We start from the raw sequence: 20852 nt of genomic DNA on the forward strand, positions 1-20852 counted from the left end.
TCCTAGACCAAAATCCAGAAGTTATCATCTATAGGGGTCAGCGGTTTACCTCTAAACATCACTGGCCCATTTCAAAGTAGGCTTAAGCACTGACTTACAGACAGAAAACTGCAGTTCTTGCGCAGTAAGTTTAAGTATGGGGCTTCCCTGGTGGCTCAGACAATAAAGAATCTGCCTGCAATGCAGAAGACCCAGGTTCGATCCGTGAGTCGGGAGGATTCCCTGGAGAAAGGAATGGCAACCCAATCTAATATTCTTGCCTGGAAAATTCCACAGACAGAGGAGCCTGGCGGGCTACAGTCCTTAGGGTAGCAGATCTGGAACAACAGAGTTGACTAACACACATACACCCACATACACACAAGTTGAAGTGTATCTGTTTTCCACAGATGCTGTAACAAATTACCACAAATTTGGTGGCTTGAAAGGACACAAATTTGTGCTCTTACAATTCTGGAGACCAGAAGTCTAAAATAAGCTTCACTGCACTAAAGTTTATGTGTTGGCAGGGTTATTTTCTTCTGGAGACTTCAGGGAGAATCGCTTTCCTTGTCTTTTTGAGCTTCCAGAACTCACCCGCATTCCTCGGCCCCTCCTTCACATCTCTACATCACTCTGACCTCCTGCCACCTTCACCACATCCCCAGTCACTCTTCTGTAGTCCAATCTCCCTCTGCCTCCCTTTTATGAGGACACTCATTACAGTGAGGGCCCACTCAGGTATTCAGGACAGTCTCCCCATCTCCAGATCCCTAACTTAGTCACGTAGGCAAAGTCCCTTTTTGCCACAGGAAGCAACATTCACAGCCTCCAAGGATGAAGACTTGGATATCCTTGGGAGTCATTATTCAGGCTACCATACCAAAGGAACTGGATTTGTTGGTTTCTTTCAGATATATTTGACAGAGCTAAATTAACCTAGATTCTTTAGATTAACCCAAAAGATCAGTCTGAAAAAACATGGGTTTTGCATCTGAATGCCTGTGTTCCAGCCCACGTCTATCATTTATTTACTCTGTGGTCATGGGTGAATCATCTAAACTCTGACTCAGATTCCTCCTCTGTAAAATGAAGCAATAACCAATTTTATATACTTGCTTGAAAACCAAAGAGCTAAGCTATATGAGGAGCAAAAGTAAAAAATCACTCAGTAACTTTATCCTAACAAAATGTTCAGGTCTACAGTTATATGCATGAGGTTACTAACAACCCCAGAAATTATTTCTCATATGCTTCTTTTAAGCCTGGTAATTGAGATCTGGACTTCCCTGGTGGCTCAGACAGTAAAGTGTCTACTTACAATGCGGGAGACCCGGGTTCAATCCCTGGGTCGGGAAGATCATCTGTGTGTGTGCTTAGTCACTCAATCGTGTCCGACTCTTTGCGGCCCCATGGACTATAGCCCACCAGGCTCCTCTGTCCATGGGGATTCTCCAGGCAAGAATACTGGAGTGGGTTGTCATGCCCTCTTCCAGGGGATCTTCCCAATCCTGGGACTGAACCCAGGTCTTCCACATTGTAGGCAGATTCTTTACCATCTGAGCCACCAGGGAAGCCCGACTAAGATCTATAAAACACTTTTTATCCTTAGCACAATGCTAGGAGTCACTAAGGGCATCACTTGAGGCAAATGACTTAGCCTTTCTGGCCTCAGCTTCGTGCACAATGAGAAAAACAGTACTTCCCATCAAACCGTTACAAATGAGATTAGGTAAGTAAAGCACTGCTTGGTGCATGATATGCCCTCAACAAATGGCATTTAACAGTGCGATCCCCGTTTTAAAGCAAAGAATACTGAGGTTTAAGGAAAGATCGAATTATGTGCCTAAAGTCAGATAGATGGCAAGCAGCAGACAGGGCGTTTGCATCCAGGTCAGTGTAGCTCGTCTTCCTTCAAAGCCAGCTGGACAATTCTGGTGGTGCAAGCCCAACCTGGGTTCACTTCTATCATCATGACACCTGAATAATCCCTAGCTCCTTTCTCCTGGAGTATGAATGAAATTATCCATGTCTGAAGGTTTGAAAAATGCAGTGGGAGTGGGATAGGAGAATGGGGGCTGTGAGGGGCAAGTTGAAATATGTACTCTTAGCACACCTGAGCTTCTGCTTGGAGGCACAATATTTATTTGGTATAAGAAAGGGCAAAGTACGCTGAAGGAAACAGTCTGCTTGTGTGCAATAGAGCAGTTGACGGTGAACAAAATTTTTACAAGAAAATTTCTTTCTACCTAACTAGGAAAATAAACTAAGCAGAAGAAATTACCAGCAGAGCATATATCTCATGACTCCACTTTTGGCTGTGACACGGACTGTACCTTTTCCTAAACAGCTTTAAAATGCATTAAAATGTATCCTAAGAAAGTTTGCTTTTCCTAGACAGCTTTAAAATACATAATCATGTGACCTTAGAAAGTTTGTAAAAACAGGAAAATGTCCCTCATATAACACAACTTATGAGCCCTCTTCCTGCTAAAAACTTGTACACTGAGGTTCGACCCAGAAAAAACTTAATGTTTTAAGAGCAGCTTCTTTAGAAATGATTAATTTTGATATTTCACAGGCACAAGAAGATTAATAAAAAGGAATTGAGGTTTTACAGATGAGGAAAACCAGAGCTGCCCTGAAATCCCTTATCAACAGAAGAAGTTTTAAAAAAAAAGAGAGAGCCTTTTGAGGGCAACTAGCATTTGATATGCATATTCAAAAAGGGGAAACCTCCACCTGTGATTTCTCTCTCCCACCTCTAATCTTTGGCCAGGTGAATAACCCCCCATTCTTCACCTCCTTCTTCTTGTCTCTGCAGAATTAATCAGATTTAAAGGGAAACACCTGGGAAAAACTCATACTCCGGTGTATCTAGAAAATGAAATTTACTCATCAACCCTTCTGGCTCCATCTTTGCTACTTAGGCTTATATATGAGACGCTTAGATGCCTGATTTTTTTTTTTTTTTTTTTTTTTGGTGTTGAAAATACACTGTGCAAAAAGAAAATATACTTTGTTGCAAGCCTTGAGAACCATCACCCTTGTCTAGTGTGCCAGTTTTGAGGGAAAAGAGCAATGGAATCACGTTTTAAAAGTTCACTTCCTGAAAGTTTAAACATAAGAGATGAAACTGAACATACCACCATTCCTCAATTATTCTTGCCAAAAAAAGAGGAACCCAAATCTAATCAAGGCTTCAGATCTAACTACTTATTTATAGGAAAAACAGGGCATGGACATCCCAAGTTAAAAGACTTTAAGAGGAAGCAATCTGCCAAGCCTGATTGTGAAATATTCTACTGACCAATTGACCTGCTATCTTCAACAAATCAGAGTATGAGAAAAGAGAGGAGGTGGGGGCGGGGAGGGCAGTTACAGCATAAAAGAGACAAGCTGCTGCTGCTGCTGCTGCTAAGTCGCTTCAGTCGTGTCCGACTCTGTGCGACCCCAAAGCAGCCCACCGGGTTCCCCCGTCTCTGGGATTCTCCAGGCAAGAACACTGGAGTGGGTTGCCATTTCCTTCTCCAATGCATGAAAGTGAAAAGTGAAAGTGAAGTCGCTCAGTCAGGTCCGACTCTTAGCGACCCCATGGACTGCAGCCCACCAGGCTCCTCCGTCCATGGGATTTTCCAGGCAAGAGTACTGGAGTGGGGTGCCATTGCCTTCTCCAAAAGAGACAAGAGAGAACAATTATTAACAAAAAACCCAACAAAACAATAACCCTATGCACAAATGCTCACCATATACACGGACCAGCCAGAGGCAGTCGGACTTGAACTGATGAGTCCTAGAGGCTTAGGGTCAAGAAGTCCCCTGGGAAGCCTTCGTGGTCACAACAGAATGCTTGGGTTTAAAGCTTTACTGAATGAAAATATAATTTCCCTATAGCTGGAACAAGCATACTGAAAACAAAGACTGAAAGATGCAGTTTCTTTAACTAATCCAACATAGAAAGCAGAATATAAAAATGAAACAATCAAGTTAAACTTGACTGAGTTTAAAAAAAAAATAAGTAACTGATAATTTACGAGTATCAGATTTCCTCAGTAGTCTGCAAAAAACAATCAGCCATATTTTTACTTGAAAAATTTATTTTCTTCCTGCCTTCAGGTGTTTCATTTCAGTTCAGACCTCAAGAAAAAGACCTATTATTTTTTATGTGTAATTAAAATATTTGTATATCATTTTCCATTAAAAATTATACTATACTAATAATTCTTACTATTATGCTTTTTAATGAACATTTTTTCATGAGCATTAGAAAGAAGGCTCCCCATCCCGACTCCATCCTTATTTTCTATCCAGGTCTTGTACATCCCTGCAGCATCCCGCTCCACATCATATCTGGAGGGGAAGAGGACCCACTCCGCTTTCACTAAGCCTGACTTTTCAAATCCCTCGAGTGTCCCTTTATCTTTTTGCCCACCTTCCTCTGGAAAAATAGACCTCTTCTCCATTCAGGGAGCCACCCCTCTCGAATCCACCCTCAGGCTCCAGGAGTGAGTACATGCCTAGGACTTGGCCAATCAGATCACCGTATTCTCTAGCTACACAATCCTGGCCAATCAGAGCCTTCCCTGGGTCCTTTGGTGGAGAAAGACCAAAAGGGAGGCAGTCTTCTTATGAAACTGTAGGTACCAAAAACAGCTATTTTTGTCACAACAAAGAGAGCCTGTCTGAGAAGAGAGCCAACACAAAGGAGAGCAGAGGCAAAGGACAATGAAAGTGTCCTAAAGACACTGTCTCAGCTCCTGAATCCATACGCGGGGATTTAAAATACAGTAAGCCGCTAAATTTAAATTCCCTCTTTGACCTAGGCCAGTTACAACTGAAGTTGTGCCACTTGCTATAGAAAAAGCCCTGCTAATATATAACAGTTATCTAAAAGTAACCGGATTTATTTTTCAACAAACATACCAAAACACGATACCTATAAGTGAGTACTGAGAAAGGTTCTTCAAAGTATTACCTTCTGGAGAATGACCACTTGTTCCAACCATGTTAGCTATTACTACTGAAACTTGTTTGGATTCCTGTTTCAAGAGCTTCATTACAGTCACAGTTCATGTTTTCACTTTCATACAGTCTAGTCGTTGGCCACGATTTAATAGGGAATATAGGCTGAGTGGTTAATAGCCTGATAACAACGTTTGTATAAATCAGCCATTATGAACCATCAAGCTTTCCTCACCATTTGAAATGGTATACAAACCTCCTCCAACTGCCTTTTCTCTCTTTTACACTCAGAGCAGAGCTAAAAGCAATTTAAAATCTAGTTTCCCACAACAGTTTGGGGAGAATACAGCTCCCCTTCAAAAGAAATCCCACTCTACTTACTGACTGCTACTGCTGGGAAGAATATTTTTAGGCATGCTTCCTACTTCAACACATACAAACACAGGAACTCATGTTCTCACAGACAACCTCACCAGACCATAAAAGAAAGAGCTGGGTCTCCCCTTACATGTGTCTGGTATTGAAGTGCTAGTTCATCAGAGTCCCAATTTCATCTAACTCACTGGGTTCTATATTCTCAGTGCTTTGGCTCTATGGCCAGAGACTGCTCCTAGCTTCACCCTAAGAACAGGCGTCCCAAATTCACATGATAGACAAATTCTATGTGGGGAAAATTAGCAGGATCTTTTTCAGCCTGAGTTCTCAAAGGCTCCCACCCAGCTTGCTCATACACTCTTAAATTAAATCTGAAAATTTTTATTCAAGTACTCTCAATTACCAAAAAAAAAAAATCCTCTCTAAAACCTCAGAATCAAGCTCAGGGGTGTTAAGACTAAGCCCTTTCCTGCTTCTCCAGTTGAAATGGAGATTGGTACATGTGAAGGCCAGTGTACATAATTATCTCTTTCAAAGGCACCACATTACAGCTGACATTAGGGCTTCCCTGGTAGCTCAGATGGTAAAGAATCCATCTGCAACGCAGGAGACCCTGGTCTGATTCCTGGGTCAGTAAGATTCACCTGGAGAAGGGATAGGCTACCCACTCCATTATTCTTGAGCTTCCCTGGTGGCTCAGCTGGTAAAGAATCCACCTGCAATGTGGGAGACTTGGCTTTGATCCCTGAGTTGGGAAGATCCCTTGGAGAAGGGAAAGGCTACCCACTCTAGTATTCTGGCCTGGAGAATTCCATGGACTGTGTAGTCCATGGGGTCACAAAGAGCTGGACACGACTGAGCAACTTTCACTTTTTCAGCTGACATTAGTAACATAAAGTATTTCAAGGTGAAGAAACAGAAGAAAAACCTTGTAATACGTTAAAAGGAATCACACTCGTTCTCAAACAAATGTTTGAAGCCAGAAGCATTAAGATCATGAATCTTTTCAAGATTAAAAAATCTTGAAAAGGAGGAAATTCAAAATAGGGACATCTGACATACATAGAATGAGACAAGAATTGATAAAGGTAATAAGGATGGATTATTCAAAGCAGTTTGGGGATAGGACTAGTTAGAAATAAATTTAGAAATAAATTAAGGTGGAATCCAGTTGTCAAGTAAGTTCAGAATAAATTAAATGTTAAGAAGTCAATCAAAAAAATATACCAAAAGATAGAAAGTAAATTAAAAAAAAAACAACAACTTGGAATTGGAAAAATCTTCCTAGGCATAATATAAAAGCCAAAAGTTGAAACTATGAAACATAAGCTGATCATTTTTACTATGACAATAAAAATTTTAACAGAAAAACATTAATAATGTTAAAATGTAATACAAAACAGAGGAAATATTTGCCGTATATATGACAAGCAAAGGGTTAATATCCTTAGAAACAAAGAGCTCTTGGTAACCAATATTACCACTAGATGAACTATCTCAGCTCCTAGGTGCCCATGAAGCCTCTTCTCTTTCAAGGACCCTGTTCTAGCAATTCTATCCCCTCCCATCATTAATTTCACCTTTCCTGATCATGTCTCAATAGCAAACAGGCAAGTGCTTCCATCTAAATATAAATAAAACAATTTTTAAAAACCCAACTTTTCCTGACCCTCTCTCCCTACTGAGCTAGAACCCCACTTCTTTGCTTCCTTTTGCTGCAAAACTCCAGGGAAGTGTGTTGTTTTAATACAATGTCTCCAGCATGTCTCCTCCTAGTTCTAGTGCACGCATGCTCAGGCTTGTTCACCTCTTTGCGACCCCATGGGCAGTAGTTCACCAGGCTCCTCTGTCCATGGAATTTCCCAGGCAAGATTACTGGAGAACATTGCCATTTCCTTCTCCAGGGGCTCTTCTCAACCCAGGGATCAAAGTCACATCTCCAGCATTGCAGGGGATTCTTCACCTGCTGAGCCGCCAGGGATCTCTTAAACTCATCTCTATCAGGCTTCTGCCCTTTCCCTCTAATCTTTTTAGAGGCAACTACAGTTAATAGTTCAGTAAATGTTTCCAGAATTTTTTTCTCTGCAGATACAAATATACCCTAATATGTTTAAAAACTAGTTATCTCTGTGTGGTGAGATAACACATGACTTTTCTTTTTTCCTTTATAATGTTTTGGTACTGTCTGATTTTTTTCATTATATAATAAGCCTGTGTTACTTTTATAATAAAGGGGGGAAAAGCTGTTTTCATTTTGATAAAGTTACTATCTTAGCCTTAAAAACACTACATCTGTAGCTTTGCTTTTAAAGTGAAGAGTTAGAAATAAAACTAGAATAAATGAACGTGTTCACTTTCAATAGGAAAAAACCCTACTAACATAGGCAGCAGCCCCTCATTCCAGAGGTGTATTTATTTGGATGACATTTCATGAGTGCAGCTTCTATACTGATGTTTTTCTAGTTAGAGATTATAATGGGGGATGGGGGTTGATGACAGGGAGAATAATAAATGGTAAAGCAGAGGGTCTCAAAAAGGCCCATGATGGAACCATAGACATGAGAGGTCCAAAAGACTCCTTGAGGTCATGAAAGAGATCCACCATTCACCTTATATACCTTGTGAAACTCCAACACACACCTTTATCAACAGACTGGGACCCTCATTAACCCCTTCCTGCACCGAGTCCACCATGCTCCTCATTCCCAGCTGGACCCCCTTCATCACCACCTTCCTTTTGTATGATTCCCGCTCAGTTTCTTTCTTCTCCTGACCTGAACAGATCTGTTATTTATCCTTCTGTTTACAAGATAAAACTCATTCCCTGCTTTAAAACAGAATAGTTAGAAACACAGTATGGAGGCGCTAAGTCTATAAAGCCCCAAATGCTTTTTAAAGCCAAGTATTTTTAAGAGGTTGAGAATATTTTCAAAAGCACTCTCATGAAGGTCAAAACACAGAACTCTGCAATGGCCTACAGAACTACCTTTGCTGAATCAGATCTAAGTCGAAGCCAATCATTTGTTATAAAAAAGAAAAGGACACAAATGGGAAAAGGTCTGAAGGGTATGCAACATGATATTAACAGTAGTTTCATCGGGGCTGCTGCAGGAAGTGTTAATCTCCTTTCCTATAAAATTGGATTTTCTGTTCTATAAATTTATACATGAATTGAATATATGCCCCAAGAGAAAAGGGGGAAAAGATGAAAAGCTAGAGGCGGGAAAGAAGCAGCAGGGAAGTGAAGTGAAGACAAAGAAACCACTGCACCAGTCCACGCTAAAAGGAACAGGAGAGACGGGACTAAATCAGTCCTCATCTCTATCCTGCAAACCCAAGAGAGTCCCCTGCTTTGTTCTGGGAAGTCCAGCTAACGGACTCTAGCCAAGTCCAGCACAGTTGAAATGTATAAGTGTAACCATATAAAAGAAGAAATTAACAGCTTTATCCTGGGAGTGGAGGTGGAGGAGTGCCCTCAGGAATGCTGATATTCCTAGAGCCGCTTCTCTCCACCTTTGTGTTTGCATCACAAGCTCCAGGAGCCCCTGAAAAGCAAGCTATCCATTTTCGAGAAGTAAATCTCTTGGACGGATACCTTCTGTTCACGGGCTGGAGAGGGAAGGTGCTGGGCTATGTGTTGGAACTCCCAGCCAGAGGAGACAGCTATCTCTTCTGGCACAGGTTCTCAGGGATGAGACCATGTCTAGTGGGGATTTTCTCCAGATTCGACAGCCTTGGCCCTACCCAAACACGCAGCTTTGTTTTCACCATACATCACTCATCCTGAGATCTTTCATTTTTCCTTTCAAGCATCCACAGGTCAAATACTGTGTGTTCCCAACAGTCTGAACTTCTTGGACCAGCCAAGGGGACATTCATTTTGCTCAGCACTCCTTTCACATTGCTATTGTCTTCAATTTCCCACTCCCCCTACCCAAGTCCCCAGAGAATAACTTCTTCCTTGTTTTAACAACTTGGACCACGGTCAAGGTTGATGTGTTTCTCCATTTTGCAGGATATTTTCTTCAGAAGAGACAAAACAGAGGCTGACAGAGGAGCTGGGCTTGGGAGCAGCGTTAGGAAATCAGCAGGCATTATGAACGCACAAAAAATGCTTCGAAAGAAATACAAAGCAGACAACATTGCAAGGTGCCACACACAGAATTGTTCAGAAAAGTGGACTAGCGCTGAGAAAGAGTTCCCTGCCATTTTTTCTCCCAATGACCCACTTAGAAAATTTAATCTCATTGTTTGTAGGTAAGGAAAGCGGTCAGAGTGAGCAAAGTAGCTTCATAAGGTATCTTCTCTTTGACTTAAACTGAAATACAACATTCTCCCACTTGACGTCATGAAAGCAGCTCTGATCCTTACGGGCGTGCAGAGATGAACGTGAGTAAAGGGAGAAGGAGAGAGAGGAGTAAATCAGTGGCAAGATTCTTTCCTCCCCCTTGTGTGGGTGCTTAGTTGTTCAGTCGTGTCCGATTCTTTGCGACCTCATCAACTGTAGCGTGCCAGGCTCCTCTGTCCATAGGATTTTTCAGGCAAGAATACTGGAGTGGTTGCTATTTCCTCCTCCAGGGGAATCTTCCCAACCCAGGGCTCCAACTCACATCTCCTGTGTCTCCCACACTGCAGGCAGATTTTTTACTGGCTGAGCGATCGGGAAGCCCCTCCTCGCCCATGTTTCATGTTTTCTTCTTATCTTGCCCTTGCTATCCCTAAAATTCTATCCCCACCCAGTATAACACTGCTTCCCAACATCTGATGAAAGATGTCTCTGTGGACTTGCTTAGGACACAAGGAAACAAGCTTATTCTTTTTAAAAAAGTATGATTTTCAAAGAAAGAAGATGTGAACAAATATTTAGTGGGTATTAGTCTCAGGTACACAATCTTTTAATAAAAATGTGATAATGCTTCTTTTTTATGAGCGATTTAGAAATTATATCTTTTTTTCCCCCAAAACATGACTCAGACGTCCAGTTTCCCTGTTACCGATCTACGCTGTCACCTTGACTTTTCACACCACTGATTTCAGATAGTGTCCAGACACTAGTTATGGATTAATGCAAAAATACAGTTAGTTCTCTTTGTCTTTCTTTGCAGAGTATCTTTTCCCAAATTTTCCATGAACAGCCTTTTCATACCATGACAAAGGGAAACAAATTTGGTACAGAGAATAAAGACACCTACTCAGATTATGTACCCCCTGGGGAAAACCACTTTCTACTGGGATATTAGTTTCGATTGTATCCAGTTCTCAGCTGTTCATGGGCTTGAAGGAAAGAGCTAAGGAGTTGCTATTTTCAGAGCTAAAAGAGAGGCAAATTGTGGGTCATGATACATTAGTGAGTTGTAAAATCACAACCAGCATTTTTTAAGATGATGTGCAATAAAGTAGAAAACATCAGTAAGTAAAGCATGTAGTATTGTTTTGTGAAAATGTGTGTGTATGTGTGTGTTGTGTACATTCAGTCTCAGTGTAAAGGTATTTTAAACTGTGGTCACAGTCTAAAAAGTTTAAGAAACTCTAAGCTAGAGCCCAGATCCTGCAGTCAGACAGAAGTGGGTTCCAACATGGCTCTGACACTCACTCGCTAAGTGAACTTGGTTAGGTAGCATAACCTCTCAAGCCCTCATCTGAAAGATGTGTGTGACTACAGGATTGTCGTGAAAACAAAAGAGAAGTACATAAAGCCCTTCATATCTGGCCCAATAAGGTTCACACCCATCTTTAGATAAATATTCAATTCCCACACAGAAGCAAACATTTAGCTGACTTACAGTATGTGCCAAAGAGATCAAAAACCCAATGTGAGAGAAGATAAACCAGACAATTGTAACTTTTTGTTCTCCAAAGAGTTACAGTACTCTTATAAGACTATCTATTGGAGTCACTTGATTTCAAGAATCCTTTTCCAAAATGTAAACACCAGATCAATGAAAACTCTTCTAGCTTTTGTTTCTTATACAGGATTGAACAAAACAAATTTATTCTCACTTTGAACTTCATCCTTATAGCTTCTGACTCTCTAGCAAGTGACTAATACCATGTGCCTGAAGATTTTAAAAGATACCAAGATTATCTCACCAATGGAAAGACCCAGATTAAAATATATGCCAAGATTCCTTATACATAATTCTTGTAATTAAGTAAACAAACCAAGCCTATATTCCATCATGAAGAAATTAAAAAAACTGAAACATACTCCTCACTTCGCAATCATGTTCTATCTATTCTTGGCATGTAGTTTGGGGAGAGTTACTGAATTCTGAGAGGAGGAGAAGAAAAGTAAGGGATTCAGAAAGAAAGGCTGGGACCAGGAAAGATAACATAAGTTGCAAGTAGGTGGAAAGATACAATGCTGAAATTGTCATCAACCCTTGGATGGAAGTGGGGAGAGAAAAATTCCCAATAAACAGCAGACTTTTATACTTCAGATCTAGAGAAAGGAAGTGGAGATTTGGTTAAAATAGTTGAAAAATTGGAGTGTGGAAAGAAGGCTTTAATAGTTTTAGAAGATGAAAAACAACTTTGCTGATCACCAAAGGATGATCCAAAAAACAGCACAGAACCAACAAAAGAAAGAAGGGCCAGAAGAGGGAGGCTGGTTCTGGTGTTTAAGCAGAGAAAACAAAATCAAAAGAAACAGTTACAAAAATGTCCCAGGGTGCAGGCTGTAAGACTCTGGAAAACACAGATGTTTAGGAATTCTAAAAAGTCTTTGCAGAAAAGTCTGACCATAGATTTGGGGTAAAAATTAAGTTCTCCCTGAGAGATTTAAAGGTAAATAGAGAAAAGGCAAGTTAAGTATGGCTGAAAGATTTGACCGATGTAACAAGAATATGTGTAATACCACAAATTAAATATTTTTTTTGAAACATTTGCCAGGAAATGAGCAGGGTTCCTAAGGCATCATTTCTTAAGTTGTTTTCCAGGGGTATGCTGATGAGAAATGTCACCACCTCCATTTTTACCCACATACATATCTACAGTAAATAAGAGGCAGAGAGAGAGAGAGGGAAAAAAAAATGGATCACTTCTTCCCATCCCTGTGCACCAGCAGCTGCCCTGATTTCCCGCCGTCAGTCCTAACTCCTACATCACCCCAGCTGCCAGTCAACAAGGCCTACATGGTTTGCTTTGCCAGCATCGCATTGTCCACTCACTTGCTCTGCCCTTCTGTCCATTTCACTGAGCTGGAGCTCCCAGCAGCAACTCTAGAAAAGAAGAAGAGGTGGGAATGGGGACTGGAGCATGCATGGCTCTAGCAAGCCCAGATCCCACAATCCAATGAGAAGCCACTAAATACACGGAGACGAGGTGCCAGCTGTCTAGTCAAGAGTGCTGAACTGTGACCCTGATCCCACACGGGCTGATGGTGGGGGTGGGGAGTAGAAGGCCCCACAGGGATACTGGAAAGAGCCTTTGCTTTGGAATCAGAAGTGGACTTGGATCTCAGCTCTATTGCACACATGGTATGATGTGAGCTTGGGAAATTACTTAAATCTCTGAGCTTGATGAACTTCTTTGAAAAACAGGATAACAGTGCCTAGGAGGCATGATAATGCCATTGGGAAGACAGGATGAGGGGACCCAGATGAGTACCTGTTACACAACAGGGGCTTCGTGACTGTCGTATCTGACGGCCTATCCACTCAGATTCAAAACTGAAAGTGACTTCTTTCACTGTTAAGTCCCACCTTGATTTTTTCATTTCCAGGTGCAAAGCGTTGCCGCTACCTATGTTTGACTGCTGTGTTCTCTGTATTCTGGTTGTGTATCAAATGTGATAAAAGCCTCCTGAGGCAACAAGGTGTGACCACATCTGACTTTGGATGGTCCAAATCACCTTCAGATACAAGCTTAGATCTTGGACTTTGTCAACTCAAAGCATTTCTCGGGAAGATGATGTAATGATTAACCTCGGTGATATCACAAGCCAAACATAAATATTAAACAAGGTTGAATGGACACAACTTTGAGGAACTCTAAAACATTCAATAAGGAAAGGCCATATGGAGTTTTCCCAGTATTCTCAACCCACACATTCTAGACAAAAACATCCCCTAACCATATTCCTAAAAATTTAATACTGAACAAAACTGACCAACTGGGAGAAGGAGGCAAGCATCCTAATTCTGTAGAGAGCCACGCCTATTCTACAACTGTGCTGTCTTCCCATGGAATAAGGACCTTGAAAATGGTTCAAACAGGTGTAAGTTACTGTTGACGGGAAACAGAGTAGAGAACTTACCCCTTCAATGTGGCTCCTAAGTTCATCTGATTCCAGGTCATGCATTCAAGTTGGGAGGTCATCTGGTATAAATTGTCACTGTCAGAAAAACGTCCAGAGTTAGAAATTCATAGTATACAACATATATATATGTGCAATTTTTTTTTTTCCAAAAAGCAATAGACTTTTAACTTTTCTTTACAGTGAAAGCCTCCATATTTTCCAGAATGGACAGAATACATGAGTCTAAAATGATTTTCATTTCATCCCACTGATCTCCATGTCATTCACTTCACACACAGCAAGAAAGGATGTGAGAACAATTTGGAAGCCTTTAAAAAACCTTAGTAGAGCAAACACTGAAGTTTCTAAAGAGGTATTAAACCTCTGAAGGGAAGAGGCTAAAGGGAGTGAAACTTTGAAAGGCAACACAGGCTGGATAGCTCAACATTAAAGTTAAAAGCCTGGAGCTGAAAGTAGAAAGACAGCAGATTAATTATTCGTGAAAAGGCCATTAACTTGTTTTAATCAAAAGGATAAGTATCATGTGGATTATGAGGGCCTGAAAAGTCAAAGAGTGATGGGTGATGGATGGTCTAATACTCAAGGATGTGACAAGCAGAAGGAAGAGGATGATAAACTCTAGATACAACTCAAGGAATCATTCTCTATAAATTTTATGGTCATGGTATAAGTCAAACGGAGTTTTTTTTCAAAGGCCCCAACCCAGACCTTTATTATATAAGGGAAAACAATGGCTGATCATTTACATTAAGATCCCAAAGGAAAACTGTATCACCATATAAACCAACCAAAACTTATTCTCTTTTTTTCACATACAACTTTTAAAACCATGTTTATTGCATACGTCTTAAAACACTTCTCTAAATGCATTATAGAAAAGCGTATTTATTTCCTAAAATAACACTCTTCTCAAAAGTATCCTGCATGGTATAACTCAACATCTTTATTACATGCTTTTATTTTTACTAATTCATTAATTTCATATTTATCTCCTTCCTAGAAAATTAACATACCAACCGATCACCAGAAATCTCCTACATAGCCAAGTTCTATTAGGGATACATTTAGTCCTGAAGTAAAATGGTTAATTATGAAATTTGAGGCCCAAGAGATGAATGGTTTTGTCTGGGAACCTTTGGTCTAAACACATTACAGACCATTTCCATTCCACCTTCATGGCAGAAGGGAAAGAAGGTAAGAAACTTTCAGTATCTAATGTGTGTGATACCAGATCGCAAATTCTGGACAATCTCCACCTTGTCACCGCATTCCTTTGGGCTGCTTCATCCAGCGGGCAGAGGCAACACCAAGTTTAATTAAGAGAAGGTTTTGTCAGGCCAGCCAAACAGGGAACCTGTGGAGGGGTGAGGGAAGTAACAGCATGTATCCCTTGGAATAAATGAACCCTGTGCTCTCTCTCAACATCGCTTGATAAATCATGGTAGAGTCCATCTGCCTCTCATAGAATGACTCTGAAAATTATTTGGAACTCCTTAGTGGCGGGCACACAGAATAAGGAGGAAGTCAGATTCCAGGAGGGAATTTTACATATGAAATGTGAAGTGACTTCAAACTCCAAGTATGTGCAGTTTCATTAGTCAGTGCCTATCTGGACCCCATCATTCATCCCCATGTCCAACTGGCTATTATGCTACTACAATATACTACATATCAATGAAAAAAAAAAAGATTAGTTTCTCCAGCAGCTTCTCTGTTCGCAGCAGCGGCCGGTGCTGGTCTGTGCCACTACATTTCGCAATTCCACGAATTCTTGCTGTAAGGCCAGTGTAATTAATTCCTGAAGGACCCCAATTTTTATTAGAAGTGCCAGCCTGCTGCATTTAACACAGGAGTTTCTTGAACTTTCTTTGGGCTGACAGTTCATTAATAAGCGGCCTCCTCCACAATCTCTACTGGTTTTTGTTCTCCTGTGCCTTTTCATCAAGCAATCCATTTATTAATCTTGCCATTAATCTCAGCCAACCGGTATTGTATTCCCCAGGCAGCTCTCTGTTTTTGTCACTGATTTTTTAAAAATTGTTCACCAACTTAAATCACTCAGCCCCGGATGACAATTTTCCTAGGTCCTACTGGGATTGGGATCTTTCTGAAATTATTTCATCCTTGCATAAGACTAACAACACTGTAATTTTCAAGAGGTCTGAGAAGCAAGATGGGTGACAGGAGTTTACACATATGGGTCAATGAGTCCCAAATATCTAACTTTATGATTCTGGAATTTTCTCACAGACTTAAAAAATAAGTCCAACAGATTCCTAAAGAGAAAATAAGTTTTTAAGTACATTTTCTTGGCCCCCAGAAAGCAAACCTTCTTAAATACAGAATCTATGCCTTATATATGGCTGTTTAGAACCTGAAATATGGAGAGTGCCACAGGCTGAAATAAGAGTTGGGCTTTTGGGGTTAAATAGAATATTTTTAAATTTTCTGTTTCTAATTTTTTAAATGTGGCTACTGGTAAACTTCAAATTAAGTAGATGACTTACATTATGTTTCTATTGAACAGGGTTCCTCTGAAGGTTTTAGGACCTTGAGCAAATCAGTTCAAGTCTCTGCACCTCAGTTTTCTCATCTGTTAAATGGGAATTTTAATCTCAATCAGTCTAACTTTACAGGGATGTTGTGAAGCTCTGACAATAACTCTTTCAAGACTACACAGATAACATATTTCACTTTTTCTAATCCATCAGATTTTGTACAGTCCACTCACACATCACCGATATTCATCACAACAACTCTGTGAGGCAGGCATAACTGTGACTGCCTTATGGTCGTCATTTATCAGAGGAGGACAGAGGCTCAGAGACTTGCCTAGTGCTGACCTGCCTGATGCCCCCACCTCTACTCTGCCCTGCCCCTTTAATGGCTTCTTGGCATTATTTGAGCTCTGAGCCTTGTTCTCTCACTGCTATTTAAACAGCAGTAGAAACAATACGATAATAGTGCAGACAGGAGTCTGGAGGTGAAGGGGATAGTGTGCCAAGGTCCCAGGAGGACCCCACTGCTGGATTTCAGTAGTCCTGACAGTTCAGCCTGCAAATCCTCTTAAGAGGACAGAAGGTGGAAAGGGTCCCAAGGAGAAGGGCTTTCAGAAAATTCCCAAGCCAAAACCAAAAAAAAAAAAAACAAATAGATTTCCTGAGGCTGGCCATAGAATCAGAGCACAATTTTAACCACATCCTGCCTTCTGCTGGCTGGGGCTCCTCAGTGGCTCAGTCAGTCAGCTTGGTTGGCACCATCTTCCAACTGGAAGTCAATGACAGTAATGACAATAGCTGCTGCTGGGAGAGGACAAAATGTGAATCTGAGCTAAAAATACCAGGCCCAAGCTCTGATCTCTTCAGGCGATCGGTCAACACCCAGCTCTCATCATGAAAACCCACAGAAAGAGGCAGCACCAGTTAAGGAATATATGACCCCTGGCAAACAAAGCATCTAATTACTAAATAACCACTGGAGGTGTCGACCACCTCGTTCCCAGAGGAGATCAGATAAGCAGGTGGTTTGGCTCACAGCGACCACAGTGGTCACGTAGGCATTTCAGCTCCCCATCTAACTCTGTCTGCTCGGAAAGGAACGCTGAAATTGCCGGCTGCCAAAATATATTCCAAAATATATGGTCATGGTGTCTTTTATATTTTCTTTCAAGTAGATCTTGAAATTAAAAAAAAAAAAGTTACTGGTTTCCTATGTAAGAAATGTTTGAAGTTGGAAGCAAGGGAGAGAGGAAAGAAACTTCTATAACTGGGATTAATGCAAGTTGGAGTAAAATAAAAGGAAGTCAGTCCTAGCAAAAAGGGGAACTTAAAAGGAAATCAGTAGTAGATCATATAGAGTTTGTTTTGGCCTGGACTCCAGGATTACTGAGTTCTCGACCTCTGCACAAAGAGAAAGGAAGAGAAAAGCTCTCTGCTATTATCTGGACCAGAACTCCCTCACTCTTCAAATGTATGTGTAATTCAAGTACATTTTCATCTTTAAGTGTGTTTAAGTATATTCAGAAGAATGAGGTAGAAACATTCTTTTTGCCACTGGAATAGGGCTGCTGAAGACTGATTACGACCGGAGTTGCCTCTGCCAGACGGCGGTTGTTGTTTAGTCACTGAGTCGTGTCTGACTCTTTGTGACCCCTCGGGCTGTAGCCCACCGGATTCCTCTGTCCATGGGATTTCCCAGGCAAGAGTACTGCAGTGGGTTGTCATTTCCTTTTCCAGGGTATCTTCCTGATCCAGGGATCAAACTCACGTCTCCTGCACTGCAGGCGGGTTCTTTACCACTGAGCCACCAAGGAAGCCCCCTGCCAGATGGTTATCAGCTGGCAAACCAGCATCTTGGTGGAAGAAAAGTGTTTCCCGGGGTGAAAAAAAAAAATTCCCAATAAGAAAAAGGCACATGTAAGTGGCATCTGTGCTCAGAATTCATGTTCCCAGAGTTTTCTGTAATAGCTTTGCCCCAAACTTCTACCTGATAACCAAGGCCCATGCACAGAGGCTGCAGATAAATTTCCACGCAGACCTTTTCCTGCGTTCTTCCCTCTGAGGCGCCATGGAGGCGGCCTGTTCAATAATTTCTGCCCAGCAGGCTATGGTGAATAATCATTTTACAGTCAATCTCTTGGTATTGTCATTTCTCTCTAGCTCACCAGTGAACCAAAGAAAAACCCACCGGGACTTTAACTTCTATTCATAAACACTTGATCAGCACAAAAGTTGCAGGAATATTTGAAACTAGGTTTTTCCCGCTCCCTGGAGACAAGTTCAAGTCAAACCTTTCTTTGATAACACTGCCCACCACCCTGGAAACCACTTCAGACTTTCTGCCTTCATGTCTACCTATATGGGAAACAAGTATTGTCTTAAGTGAAGCTTGTACAGCATATCAAGTATTTTTAGACGTACATGTAAAAAGAGACATTATTAATTATGATTTTATTTCTTCAGGTGAGCGCTCTTCTCTGATTTAATTCTACATTGAAGGCCAACCTAAATGGCAGATCATGTACTTCCCACTGACTGGATTCCCCAGAAGCTCTATAAGCTGCTAGAAGCTTCTCTCACATGAAAGACAATCTGCATGGTAATAGACTCCACTGTCAACTTCATCACTGGTGAATCATCACCATTCAATCAAAAGTATTCAAATCAGCAACTATTGCTTCTGCATTTGAAGTTTTACCTGACAAGGGGCCAAAGGAAATAAGCATTCTCATTTAAATTGGTAGCACAGTTACTAAAAATGTATACACAAACCTAGTAAAAGAACAAAATGAAAAGGAAACTATAATGTCTAAAAAGATTAGTGCGTGTGGGAATATTTTTCAGGCCCAGAACTCCTTTTCAAAGTAGCTGTGAGAATCAACCCATGAAATGGGCATGGTCAAGGACTGCTGGCTTTAAGGGGCTCAGCAAGCAGCCGAGAGAGGGGACTTGTGGAAGAGGATTCAAGGGAAGTGAGTAGGGAAAGCCCTGCTAGCTGCCTGTTATAGGTCAACATCAGGAGAAAACTGTGCTTAGTGCAGTTGGACTTCACTATTTCTTCCCCTCATAGGAGCATGAAGGTCCCACCTTCCCTGAGACCTTGTTCTGGGCAAGCACAAATCAGGGTGGCCCTGGAAGCTGTTGCTCCCCCTGGGTCTGGATGGATGAAGAGAAAGGTCTCTGCCCTCAGCGTGTTTCTTTAGGTGCCTGGACTGAACTTCAGTAGTTCTCACTACTGGTAAAGGCAAAGCTGGAGGAGTCGGGAGTTTGAAAGACGGAGGCTTGGTAAGTTAAAGACTTTTTGGAGTGAAAGCTCAAGTTAGCTCTTACAATACTGACTGATGAAAATACTGCCTCTGATCCACAGAGCGATTCTGATTGCAAACTATGGGTAAAACCAAAGGATAATGGGGTTTCTTTCACAGATGTGAGGAATAAAGACCTTCCTCGAGCAAGACCTAGGGCAGACAGCACCTTTGGAAAGGAAAGCGCCCTTAAGCATCAGGACAGGCAGCCGGGTGCCAGGAGAGAGGATGGATGCAGAGCCTCACACCTGTTCTGTCCCATACTGCGTCTCACCAAGCAAATTCACCTCCAAAGGCCTCAGTTTACCCCCCTGCAAAATGGGGGTGATAACCTACTGAAACTCTCAAAAAGTTTCAGATTAAATGTAAGTCTTACATTTAATTACAGATTAAATGTAAGATTAAGTGCTTAGAATGGTTTCGGGAGGTAGTAAGCTTATATAAGCATTTGCTTTTATCAATTATTAGCAAAGGTGCTATACAAGGGGAATGTTTCAGGTGGAGGACAGTGAGTGACCTGGAATCCCTGTGGGCTTTAAAGACAAGAGAGACTGAGAATCAAATCCTAGTTCTGATTCTCACTGCTAGGTAACTTGGGCAAGTTACTTTGAGTCTCTGAATCTATCTCTTCTTTAGCAGAGTGGGGATGGGAGTATCGACCTCAAAGGTAATCAGAAGAAGTAAATGAGTCAGTTGAATGAAGCTGTAGCACAGTATGCCACAGCATAAAATATGCAATAAAGCCTAGCGATTATGTAATCGGGGCTTGCATGATCTCTGGGCTCCAGAAGGGCTGAAATCTGGCTCCAGAATCCTTAGTGACCTTCAGAATAAGCTCTGCCCACCCTCAATATGAGGGATGAGGGGGGCAGAGAAGGATGGAGAAAATGATCTCTTAACACTTTCCAAAAGTAGACTGGGGTCATTTTTTATACACTACTCATCCCATCTGTATATAGCTGTACATCCTCAGATCTGTTACCTGAAAGAGAGGAGTCACTTTACCGTTCTCTCCAAATAGAGAATTTTGAGAATTTTCTCATAGCAAATTCACATTGTGTGGTGCTTATTTAATGTCAGTGTATATACCAAATACACTAACCCCAGGCTAAATCCAAGACTGGGGAGACAGAAGGAGCTTTGGAAGGGCAGAACAAAGAGTCCTGGCAGGCTGCCTTAGCAAGTGCAACAAGGCAAACAAAATACAAATTCAAAAAATACAAGCAAGCCTTTCCTAGGAGGTCCCAATTTTAGACAGAAAAGGGAACAGAGCCAGGGACCAGTAGAAGAACCACTGAATATCTAAGTGATTAAAGTTTAGTTGTGTTTCCTATGTTTTTCAAAAACTGTGTTCACAAAAGCATTTAAATAACCTTTCAAACTTTTTTAGAAGTAGGAAAGAAGGAAATGACACAACAGCAGTAATGTGGATGCACATATTCTAAAACATCCCTACACCTGTACATCCATCAT

General features: G+C 41.2%; 1 protein-coding gene across 4 annotated transcripts in view; it reads right to left on the reverse strand.

The window, feature by feature from the left end:
* Positions 1-20852, reverse strand: part of WT1 (WT1 transcription factor) — a 51025-nt gene that overhangs the window by 20647 nt on the left and 9526 nt on the right. For 2 of the 4 annotated variants that reach the window (XM_015474834.3, XM_059875156.1), the window contains 2 exons: positions 13574-13651; positions 12486-12536 (listed from right to left, as the gene is read on the reverse strand). In XM_015474834.3, the coding sequence (XP_015330320.1) occupies positions 12486-12536; positions 13574-13651 (129 nt within the window). The remainder of the gene's footprint in view (positions 1-12485; positions 12537-13573; positions 13652-20852) is intronic. The other 2 variants (XM_059875157.1, XM_059875155.1) reach the window with 1 other exon arrangement.

Source organism: Bos taurus, chromosome 15, assembly GCF_002263795.3.
Source record: "Bos taurus isolate L1 Dominette 01449 registration number 42190680 breed Hereford chromosome 15, ARS-UCD2.0, whole genome shotgun sequence".
Classification (NCBI taxonomy): domain Eukaryota; kingdom Metazoa; phylum Chordata; class Mammalia; order Artiodactyla; family Bovidae; genus Bos; species Bos taurus.